The 11,155-nt window shown below is 41.6% G+C and overlaps 1 protein-coding gene and 1 pseudogene across 2 annotated transcripts; one reads left to right on the forward strand and one right to left on the reverse strand.

Annotated features, from left to right (window-relative positions):
• Window positions 1–61: 61 nt before the first annotated feature.
• Window positions 62–1,668, reverse strand: LOC107276593 (uncharacterized). Of its 2 annotated transcripts, none has more exons than XM_066307856.1 (4): window positions 1,490–1,668; window positions 828–994; window positions 424–718; window positions 62–298 (listed from the first exon to the last, which is right to left on the reverse strand). In XM_066307856.1, the coding sequence occupies exons 3-4, from the start codon at window positions 683–685 to the stop codon at window positions 228–230; spliced, it is 333 nt and encodes a 110-aa protein (XP_066163953.1). In that variant the 5' UTR covers window positions 686–718; window positions 828–994; window positions 1,490–1,668; the 3' UTR covers window positions 62–227. The 2 variants fall into 2 exon arrangements, with proteins under 2 accessions (XP_066163953.1, XP_066163952.1); XM_066307855.1 differs by having other exon boundaries at window positions 1,234–1,582.
• A 280-nt stretch (window positions 1,669–1,948) lies between these two features.
• Window positions 1,949–10,730, forward strand: LOC107280137 (disease resistance protein RGA2-like; annotated as a pseudogene).
• The last annotated feature ends 425 nt before the right edge of the window (window positions 10,731–11,155 follow it).

The raw sequence follows: 11,155 nt of genomic DNA on the forward strand, positions 1-11,155 counted from the left end.
GGAATGGTCATGGATGATACATGAGAATTGGAAAGAAACAAACAGAACTTAAAAAAAGTTGTGGAACCAGTAAACCAGACAAGTGGCAAACATAAGCTGATTATTATTATTATTACCACTGATCATCGTTCAACACTCAAAAGTGGACTATAGATCTGTAGTATGCATTATGCTAGAGTTGATATGCTCTTGACAGACAACAGTACGAATCAATCAATCCCATGATCTTAAAGGAACTTGGTGTGTAGATCTGGGTTCTTGGTGCAGTCATCTACGCAAGATGCAACATCAGCTTGCCCTGTCAAGGCATATAAGCAGACACAGCAGTGAGAATTCGGTGAGGAATCAGTCAGGATAATCTCCCAAATACGATGCACAAAAGACATACACAAAATGCAGATTGTTCTAGCTATCTGATCTTACCATTCAACGCCATGCCGCAGATGGCGAGCAGGCAAAATTTGTTGCAGTCGCCGACGGCCATCCTCTTCTTGTTGGGGCTGCAATCATCGATGCATTTGAGCACGCAGATGAACCGAGGCAGGCTCTTCCTGCAGTCAGGGTAGCACTGCAAGTAGCATCTGCAGAACTTGGACATGGCAGCCACCTGATGAAGCTGATCACCTGACAGCAGGATGAGAATGCAGCAGAGAGCCACTGCTGCAGCTGCTCCCTTGCCCTCCATCGATTTGAGTCCTCTTCCTCTCACTCATAACTTCTGTAGAAGCAGATGGTGTTAAGGCTGGGTCAGTCACTTGATCAGCACAAGGATTTTGCAGAAGAGAAATGACAAAACTAATGCAGATGAAATCAAAATGTGTGGATACCTTATGAGCAGCTTCTGAGAAGAAGAGAGAATTCACCAATTCAGTCTTTTCAGTTGATGTAGTAGTCTGTTGTACTTGTACATCATGCCACATACTTACTGTTTTATTTATGGTGCGAGTGCTATTGTGTTTCTTTTATTGTTCATGCCTTTTTTCAGAAGCTTTACCTGCAGAGATTGGTATCAGAACTGGGAAATGGAATCTCTTTTTTCAGATGCTTTACGTCCCAAATGTATACCGATAAACCAAAAGAAAAAAAAACAAATTTACGTTCTGTTTTCTTTCTACATTAACCAAGAGGATTGAGATGAGACAAAAGATAAGTGCCGGATACAGATAAGAGGGCTGAACTGAAGTAGTGTACTGAAATCTGAAGAAATGTGTTGAGCACCATCAATAAACCTACCTCTGGCTTTGAGATTCAGCCAAACATGAATGAACAGCATAATAATCGATCATATATTCATGTTGACGATACCATCGCAAGCTACTAAGCTCTTTGGTTTGATAGAGACCAACAGGATTGCGTTGCTGAGAAAATGAGAGAGAAGAAGAGAAAAGGAAAAAAGAACATGGCAGAGTGGAGTGTGGGCTGAAAGTTCAAATGGGCCGGCCATGGTCTAAGTTTGTCTTGGGGAAAAATGGGCCATGGTTCTATTGACCTTGGGGCGTCGGCGGCGGCCGGCGGCGGCGAAGACGGTGCGAGAGGGCGGCGTCGGCGGCGGCGGCGGCTCCCTGCAGCCACACAACCTGCTGCTGCATGGCAGCATAGCTCAGTACGGCATTCTGGCTTACTCATGCGAAGCAAGCCCACACTTGTGGGGGGAGCATTCTCCGCTCCCCCCACCATGCGACCCCTCCACGGAGGACGGAGCTGCATCCGCCTCCCGCCCAAGTTCCAGTTGCATCCGCGTCCTATCCTTCCATTCACACTATTGAAGTATTCATCCGTCACCATCGGCGTGAGAGGCGAAATCCCCCTCTCAACTTGGCCGGTTGATGATACGTCAGGTCCAGCTCTGCTCTGCAGTGTTAAATTTTTTTCAATTCCAAGTTGAAACCTGAAATTTCTCTATGTTGGTTGTTGATCTGTCCAGTTCGAGTGGAGTTCAACGGCATAATCGGTATATTGTAATACCCTCACGCAGCTGCCTTTGCGACTCATATCATGTATGGACGGTAATCCATTCCTGTACTGTTATACCCTCAGCTCCAAGCTCGTCGATACATTAGATTAGGTAACACCGTATGGTAATCCTATTTTATATTTTACAAGTTGCATTCTTAGCTAGATGAGATGGTTACTGAATCAACACCTTACTTTTGTCGTGGTTTGTAGGTGCTTCCAGGAAATTGCTTTGTACTATCCTTACAGGTTACTACTATTTAGAAATGTTTTGTTCCTTCGTAATGTTTTTCGCTGCCGCTTGTACCACTTGTATTATAGTAATGCTGTTCCACGCATGAACTTATCTCGACAGTTTTTTTAAGCTAAATAACTGGTCTGTAGCATCATGAGCTACTAGTTTTGTCAAGGTCGATGGATACACTATTATTCATTAGCAAAGATAACTGTGCTGCATAGGTGCATGGAGCCGTAGACAGTTCACTAATAAACTGTTTACCAATGCTTTATTGCAGCTGTGTACTGAAGAACCTGCAGTGTAAACCTCACATCTTTTTTATTTGACTCTTTATATGCTGCATGCCTTGTGTTATGCCATCCCTGTTGCTTCCATAATGCATCGTTGCGCTCCATTCTTCTAAATCCATCTTCTTGTGCAGGGCTTGTTCTAGCCTCCGTCGCCTTAGTTGCAGTGTGGATAATGGGGTTGGTTGCCACTGCAATTGAGGCTGCAATAGGATGGGTGGTTGAGAGCATCCTCGGAAATTTCTTCACTGGACAGATGCAAGTGTGGACTCGTGAAGTTGGCCTTTCTGAAGAAGTGGAGGAGCTTGAGACTGAGATGAGGAGCATGCAGATGGTGCTTGCAGCTGCCGAGAGTAGCAAGATTGACAACAGGCCACTGTCCGAGTCACTTGATGAGCTAAAAGAGCTGCTTTATGATGCTGAGGACGTGATGGACGAGCTTGATTACTACCGGCTCCAGCAACACATCGAAGGTGGTAACACACTCATCAACCTTCCATTCCTTGTTTCTTGCTTCATGCTTCTTTTGCATTTGTGTATTTGTGAGCTTACTGTGCTACTAAGAGCAGCTAAATACCATAATCCATAGGCACCAGTCACCGCACATCAGTTTTTATCAGTTAATTGTGATTACGTTACCATCATTTCAACTTCCATTATTTACCATTTTTAAGAAACCTTAATTATTAGCAGTGGATTGCACAAGTGGCTTTCTTTTGCTTGTCCCTTAACACCAAGTTTTTTTCTTATCCAGGGAAAGGTTCTACTGCTGCTTCTTGTACTAACCCTGAGGGAAGTTATGTGTCTTCATCCACTCCATCTTACTTCCAACGAGTAAGCAACAGCATAAATCAAATATTAGTTGGCCTATGCATGGAAAGAAAAGGAAAAGAGAGGAAGAAGAGGAGCAAACTCATAGCACCATGCTGCCTCTTGAGATTAAACATGATATTTCTAAGAGGATCAATGAAATAGTGAATTGTTTACGCACTAGGTGCAAGCCTGTGCAAGGAGTTCTTCAGCTGGAGATTTTACGCCAAATTGCAATGCCAAAGCACAGTCAGAGTGAGCCCAGAAAGCCTCGTCAGACGACTTCTCTTGCAATTGAACACAAGGTTTATGGGCGGGACACAGAGAGGGACAACATAATAGAGTTGTTAACAAAGGTGAAATCATGTGATCTAGGTGTTCTACCATTAGTTGGTGTTGGTGGTGTTGGGAAAACTACACTTGCCAGATTTGTATACCATGATCAAAGAATTAAAGACCATTTTGATTTGAGAATGTGGGTTTGTGTATCCGATAATTTCAATGAAAAGAACCTAACACATGAAATGTTAGAGCTCGTGTGTAAAGATAGACAAGGTTACAAAAATATAATCAGTTTTGATGTGCTGCAAAACACCCTTTGGGAGGAAATTAGAGGCAAAAGGTTTCTGCTCATATTGGACGATATGTGGGAAGATGGGAACAGGAGCGGATGGGACAAGCTGTTAGCTCCATTGAAATGTAATGAAGTAAGCGGCTGCATGGTTTTAGCAACAACTCGAAGGGCATCAGTTGCAAGAATTATAGGAACAATGAGTAAGGTTGAAGTGAATGGTTTGGATGAAACAGTGTTTTGGTTGCTCTTCAAGGAATGGGCATTTCTTGGTAATGAGAAGCTGGAGTGCAATCCAACTTTGCAATCCATTGGGAAACACATTGCTAAAGCATTAAAGGGCAACCCACTGGCTGCCCGTAGTGTTGGTGCACTTTTGAATAGGAGTGTTAGCTTTGACCACTGGAGGAAAGTTCAGCACAAATGGAAATTTCTTCTAAAACAGGATGATGATATTTTAGCCATCTTGAAGTTCAGTTATGAATTTCTACCGGTCCACCTGCAGCACTGTTTCTCTTACTGCTCTCTGTTCCCAAAGGATCATAAATTTAATGGGAAAAAATTAGTTCGTGCTTGGATATCGCAAAATTTTGTGAAGTGCGAATGCCGTGCTGAGAGACTTGAGGAAACAGGGAAGCAATATTTGGATAATTTAGTTGATTGGGGCTTCTTTGAAGAGGTTGAGTCACACTATGTTATGCATGACCTAATGCATGACTTGGCAGAAGAAGTTTCATCAGATGAGTGTGATACTGTAGATGGATTGGAATCCAAGAAAATTTCACCAGGTCTTCAGCATTTATCAATAATAACTACTGCTTATGATAGAGAAGAACCTTGCAATTTTCCTAGGGAGAAGTTTGAGAACATACTACAGAGTATCGGGTCTTTGCCAAAGTTGAGAACATTAATGTTCTTCGGTGAAAATAGTATAATGTTATTAAGGTCCTTAAATACTATATGCAAGGAGTCAAAAAGGTTACGGTTACTAAAGATTTATGTGACAGCTGCTGACATCAGCTCTACACACAATTTGTTCAAGCCAAATCATCTTCGCTATCTTGAATTTATTGTTGTTCCCACCAATAATATGTTTGGAAGTCGAGGCATTGTAAATACCTCTATTCCTCAAGCTTTGACAAAATTTTATCACCTCCAAGTGTTGGATGTTAGCAGTAAAGGAAATCTTGCAGTTCCTACTGGTCTAAACAATCTCATTAATTTACGGCATCTTATCGCTCATGAGAAAGTGCACTCAACAATTGCTGGCCTTGGTAACTTGACCTCTCTTCAGGAACTAATCTTCAAGGTTCAAGATGCTGACAATTTTAATATAGGACAACTTCGAGCCTTGAATGAGCTTGTAATACTTGGAATTTCTCAACTCGAAAATGTGAAAACTAAACAAGAGGCCAGCAGTGCAAGAATGATAGACAAAGAGCATCTTGAAGAGTTGTCGTTGTTGTGGAACGATAACAGCATGAACCCTGAACCTACTGCAGAAAAAACAAGAGATGATGTGATTGAGGGTCTCGAGCCGCTTCAAAACCTCAAGCATCTACAATTGATTCGGTACAGTGGTGCTACATCCCCAACTTGGCTTGCTAGCAGGGTTACCTCACTGCAAGTACTTCATCTAGAGAACTGCAGACAATGGCAAATTGTTCAATCTCTTGAAATGCTTCCACTGCTTAGAAAGCTAAAATTGATTAGGATGTGGAACTTGATGGAAGTCTCAATTCCTTCTTGTTTGGAAGAGTTGGATTTAGTTAATGTGCCAAAATTGGAAAAATGTGTTGGCACTTACGGGCTAGATTTGACTTCTGGTCTGAGGGTATTGATAGTGAAGGATTGCCCTATACTAAACGAGTTCACGTTTTTCCACAAGGACTATTTTCATGCCGAGCAGAAGTCATGGTTTCCATCTCTCAACAAACTCATCGTCGGTCGTTGTCATCGTATAATGTAGTTTTCTCTTCTTCTTGATCTTGCTTGTTCAGTACAATTGCAGAAGTTTCCTACACTTACTTTGTTAAATTATGTTACAGAGCATGGAAGATCCTTCCACTGGAAGAAATGCAAGCACTCAAGAAGCTGGAGTTGATGGATGTGCCTGTTGTTGAAGAATTGTCAGTTCCTTCTCTGGAGAAGTTGGTGTTGATTCAAATCCCAAGGCTGCAAAGTTGCAGAGGGATAACAACTGCTCCATCTCCACATTTTTCGACTTCCCAAGGAGATCAAAGGGAATTGGTATGTGGTCTCCGGGAACTCACTATCAATGATTGCCCCAGTTTGTTAGTGCAGTTTCCTATCCCGCCTTCTTCTCTGATTTCGTTCTTATCCATCAAGGGCCTTTCATCATTTCCAACAATGGTGATAAATCGGAGAGTGCTCACAATCGAATCTAATGAGTTGAGTGAGCTCGATGGCAGGATCTCACCATTCCATAATCTGAAGGGCATAACATGGGTAAACCTACGGCGTTGTCCAAACTTGACCCGCATTTCGATAGACGGTTTCAGCCAACCACATGTCATGTCAAAGCCTGTTCATGATAACAGTATACCTATTACGAGTTACCCTGTCCTCCCATCTGTCAATTCTCTCAGCATTCAGTCGTGTGGCATAGCTGGTGGATGGCTAACTCTAATGCTTCCTCATTTGCAGTCTCTTGAGAACTTGGAGTTACGAGACTGCCCACAGATAAAACTTTTATCAACAAGTCAATGTACAAAAATAGAAGCACCGAACAGTTTGGCTTCAGCAGAGACAACCTCTGCCAGGGACAAATACCTTTTGCAAATTCCATATAATCTCCTCCGTTCTCTAAAGTGGTTAATTATTTGGGCATGCCGAGACCTGGAATTTTCTGGAGTCAATGAAGGATTTGGAGGATTCACCTCTCTTGTGGAGCTACAAATTAGGGATTGCCCCAGGCTGGTCCCATCATTGGTGAGTGAAACCAAGGATAATTGGTTACTCCCAACATCATTTCAATATCTCACTATCAGTCCTCTCCCGGCAAACATGCAGCTCTTCGCCCCTGAGGGCCTAACTTGCCTCAGAGTGTTAAGCGTATTTTGCAGCCAATATTTGAAGTCTGTGCAGCTGAGATCCTGTACAGCATTGGAGTGTCTGCAGTTATTGGAGTGTCAACAGCTGAGTGTTTTGGAGGGCCTCCAACACCTTAGCTCCCTTGTAAGTTTGGACATCGAGATGAATCATGAACTGTCAATGGCATGGGATCACAAACTGCAGGAGCAAGAACAAGGCAGCAATCAGGTTGGACTATTTCCCCTGTCACTTGTACATCTTGGTATCACAAATCTTGAAGGCAGTGTCCATTCTCGCTTTCTGTGCCTCCCTTCTATTACGAAATTAGACTTGTGGAATAGTCCAGATTTGAAGTCTCTACAGTTAGGATACTGCACAGCGCTGGTAGATTTGGCAATTGACAGCTGCAAGTCGCTTGCATCAATCGAGGGTTTCCAGTCCATTAGAAACCTTAGGTCCTTGAGAGTAGGTGACTCCCCCAGCGTATACCCATGTCTGCAGCTTATGTCGCAGCAGCAAGGGGCATCTGACATCTTTTCTCAACTGGAAACTCTAACGGTTGATGATGCCTCTGTCCTTTCCGTGCCCCTTTGCAAACATCTCACGTCTCTACGAGTCTTAGGATTACACCGGGATGGATATAGTGGCAAGTCTATGGTTAGTCTGACAGAGGAACAAGAGCGAGCCCTCCAGCTTCTCACCTCACTACGACAACTTAATTTTTACAGTTACCAGAATCTGGAGTTTCTTCCTGCAAACCTACGAAGCCTTGACTCCCTCGAAGAGTTGCATATTGTTCGGTGTCCGAGAATCCTAAGGCTGCCAGAGATGGGCCTCCCACCTTCGCTCAAATACCTCCTTTTATGTGGCTGCAGCGAGGAGCTCTGTATGCAATGCAGAATGGCAGAAACAGAGAAGCTCAAGGTCCATTTTGTTTTTTCAGTTATGGTGCCCATCAAGTTGAACGGACCAGGTGCGAACTGTTCTGGATTTTTTGGGCGATATGCAACTGAAGGGATGGATATACTGTAGCAGAACAACGAAGACTCTTGGCAAAACCTATAATTAAATTGCTAAAATGTAGAAGATAATGCAATGATTTAAGCATAATAGCATGTTATGACACCGGTAAGCACGTTATGACACCGGTGTATCAATTTTCTAGATCCGCCGCTGACTCTTTAAGTATCTCTCAACATTGGCACATAAACTCTCAGAAGAAGAGACCATTTTTTAAAGCATCTTGAAAAGTTGCAAGATGATTCTGTTGCATCCTAGACATTCAACTGAAATGCGTAAGAATAGTCTACCTTGAACCACATGTACATTTGTCTTTTACAAGTAACTAGAGTGTTTTCCCACGCAATTTCGTGCGGAGCTAGATTTTATAAGAAATGGATTTCACATACAACTCTTAGATTTTGTTTCTATAGATATAATTATATTTTGCATACAATTGTAAGTGATCTATAACCCCACTTCTATTACTATACATACAATTGTGTTTTGCATATAATAGATTTTAAAAAGTAGAATTGGATTAATATATATTTTTTATCTTCTATTTTCATAGATATAATTATATTTTGTATAGAACTATATCAATCGATCTACACCATCAAAACATTGATATAACATAATCTACTGGTTAATATTTTTTTTCTTTTTCTCCGTGGTAATTTATAGGCCTCCAGAGCAAATTTCTTGACTGGACAGATGCAAGTGTGGACTCGTGAAGTTGGCCTTTCTGAAGAAGTGGAGCTTGAGACTGAGATGAGGAGCATGTATGACGCCGAGGATGTCATGGACGAGCTTGACTACTACCGGCTCCAGCAACACATCGAAGGTGGTGCCGAATCTCATCAACCTTCCATTCCATGATTCTTGCTTCATGCTTCTTTTGCATTTGTGTACTAGTGAGCTTACTGTGCAGCTAAGAGAAGCTGAATACCATAGTCCATAGGCTCCAGTCACCACCCAATAGTTTATCTCAGTTAATTAAGATTACCTTCCCATCATTTAAACTTCCGTTGTTTACTATTTTTGAGCTTACTATTTTTGATAGCCACTAAGATATATGTTTCTGTCAAACTTTTATGCTTGGGAGATGTTCTAGTTGTTTCTTTCTTCTTTTTTGGCTGTGTGCATTTTATGCAGAGGCCGGGGGTGACTCGGTTTGATTGTATCATCTTGATGTAATTAACTGAGTTTAAATAAAGCTTCCATTATCTAAAAAAATTATTTTTAAGAAACCTTCCTTAATTATTAACAGTAGATTGCACAACTGGTTCTCTTTTGCTTGTCCCATAACATTGGGTTTTAAAGAGAATTGCAGAGAAACAATGAAGATGGATTAATCTCTCGAGTGGATGTCCACCCATTTATTGCATGTCAACTAAATGGTTGTGAATTTTTTTAAAAAAATACAAGATAGATTAATATGTATTATATCACTTCACAAACATACAAGTTCAAATTCGACTTCTATAAGTTGTAACAAAAATAAAAAATTAAACTCTAACTAGTATACGCATATTCACAGTTAAATTTGTTATTTTTGTTACAACTTGTAGAAATTGAATTTAAACTTGCATGTTTGTGAAATGATATATTACACATTAATCTATTTTGGCAATTTCTTTGAATTTTGTTATAACCATTTAGTTGACATGCAAGAAACGGGTGGACGCCCACCCGAGTGTTTAAAACAGTTTCACAAGATAGATCATACTCACTCCGTCCCAAAAAAACCCAACTTAGTATTGGATGGGATGTTTTTTTAGAACAACGAATCTAGATAGGAGTATGTCCAAATTCGTTGTACTAGAAAACATACCATCCAATACTAGATTGGCTTTTTTTTGGGACGAAGGGAGTAGGTGACAACATGAGCTGATTCTTTCTATTATCAGTGATCATCGTTCAACAGTGCAAGCATGCATTATGCTAGATTTCATTTGATATGTTGTTGACAGACATCAGCGTGAATCAATCAATCCCATGATCTTAAAGGAACTTGGTGTATAGGTTTCGGTTCTTGGTGCAACCATCTACACACGATGCAACATCAGCTGCCCCTGCAACGGCAAATGCAGACACCGCAATCAGAATTCAGAGAGGAAACAGAATCTCCCTAATACTATGCACAAAGACAAGCTCAAATTCAGCTAGGACCCTGATGATTGGAGACTTCCTGATATCGGATCTCACCGTTCGACGCCGTGCCGCAGATTGCGAGCTGGCAAAAGGTGGCGCAGTCGCAGGCGACAACCTTGTTCTTGTTGGGGCTGCAGTCATCCATGCACGCAGATGAACCGAGGTAGGTTCTTCCTGCACTCTGGGTAGAGCTCCCTGTAGCATCTGCAGAACTTCGACATGGCACCAACTTGATGCAGTTCATCACCTGACAGCAGGCTGATCATGCAGCAGAGGGCCACTGCTGCTGCTCTGTTGCCCTCCATCGATTTGAGTCCTCTTCCTCTCTCAGTCACTCTGATAACTTTTGCAGAAGCAGATGATGTTAAGTTCAGATCGGTCACTTGATCAGCACAAGGATTTTGCAGAAGAGAGATGATAAAACTAATGCAGATGGAATCAAATGTGTGGACACCTATGAGCAGCGCCTAAGAACACGAGAGGATTATCAATTGATGCCATATCCCTACTGTTTTATATATGGTGTGAGTGCTTGACTGCTTGTGTTTCTTTTATTTTGGTGCATTTTTTTGTACAAGCTTTATGAATTATATGAGAGCGATCAGTATGCGACCTGTTTTTTTTTTGTTCATTTCCATATGAAATTGCTTTTCTGTCCCAATTGTACCCCGGTCATATAAAAACCCCGAATCAAATTAGCATTCTGTTTTCTTTCTACATTAACCCAGAGGATCGAGATGAGACATGCTTACCAGCTAGAGGCCTTGTCTACGAAAAGAAAGATGAAGTGTACTGCAGCAATATGTTGATCTCAATTAGGGTAGCATAAATGTATAAATCGATCATACCATTGCAAGTTTTTTTGGTTTTGTAAACCCCAACAGAATGTTCAAAGAACAATAGAAAAGAAAAGGAAGAGGACTGCAATGCTGAGGGGCAGACGGGCAGTGCGGGCGATGGAACAAAAGAATTTTTTTGAATGGGCCGTATATAGGCCACTCATCTTCACGTATTAGTATTGGGCTATAAATGGGCCGACAGACAAGATGCTCATAAAATCCTCCAAAAAGAGCTCAGCTCTTAAAT

This window comes from Oryza sativa, chromosome 2 (assembly GCF_034140825.1).
Source record: "Oryza sativa Japonica Group chromosome 2, ASM3414082v1".
Lineage (NCBI taxonomy): Eukaryota > Viridiplantae > Streptophyta > Magnoliopsida > Poales > Poaceae > Oryza > Oryza sativa.

Excerpts from the sequence above, each read along its gene's own strand:
- LOC107276593 (XM_066307856.1), bottom strand. The coding sequence starts at position 685 with ATGGAGGGCAAGGGAGCAGCTGCAGCAGTGGCTCTCTGCTGCATTCTC. Across the intron at positions 299-423 it reads CTGCGGCATGGCGTTGAATG|GGCAAGCTGATGTTGCATCT; the intron begins GTAAGATCAGAT and ends ATGCCTTGACAG.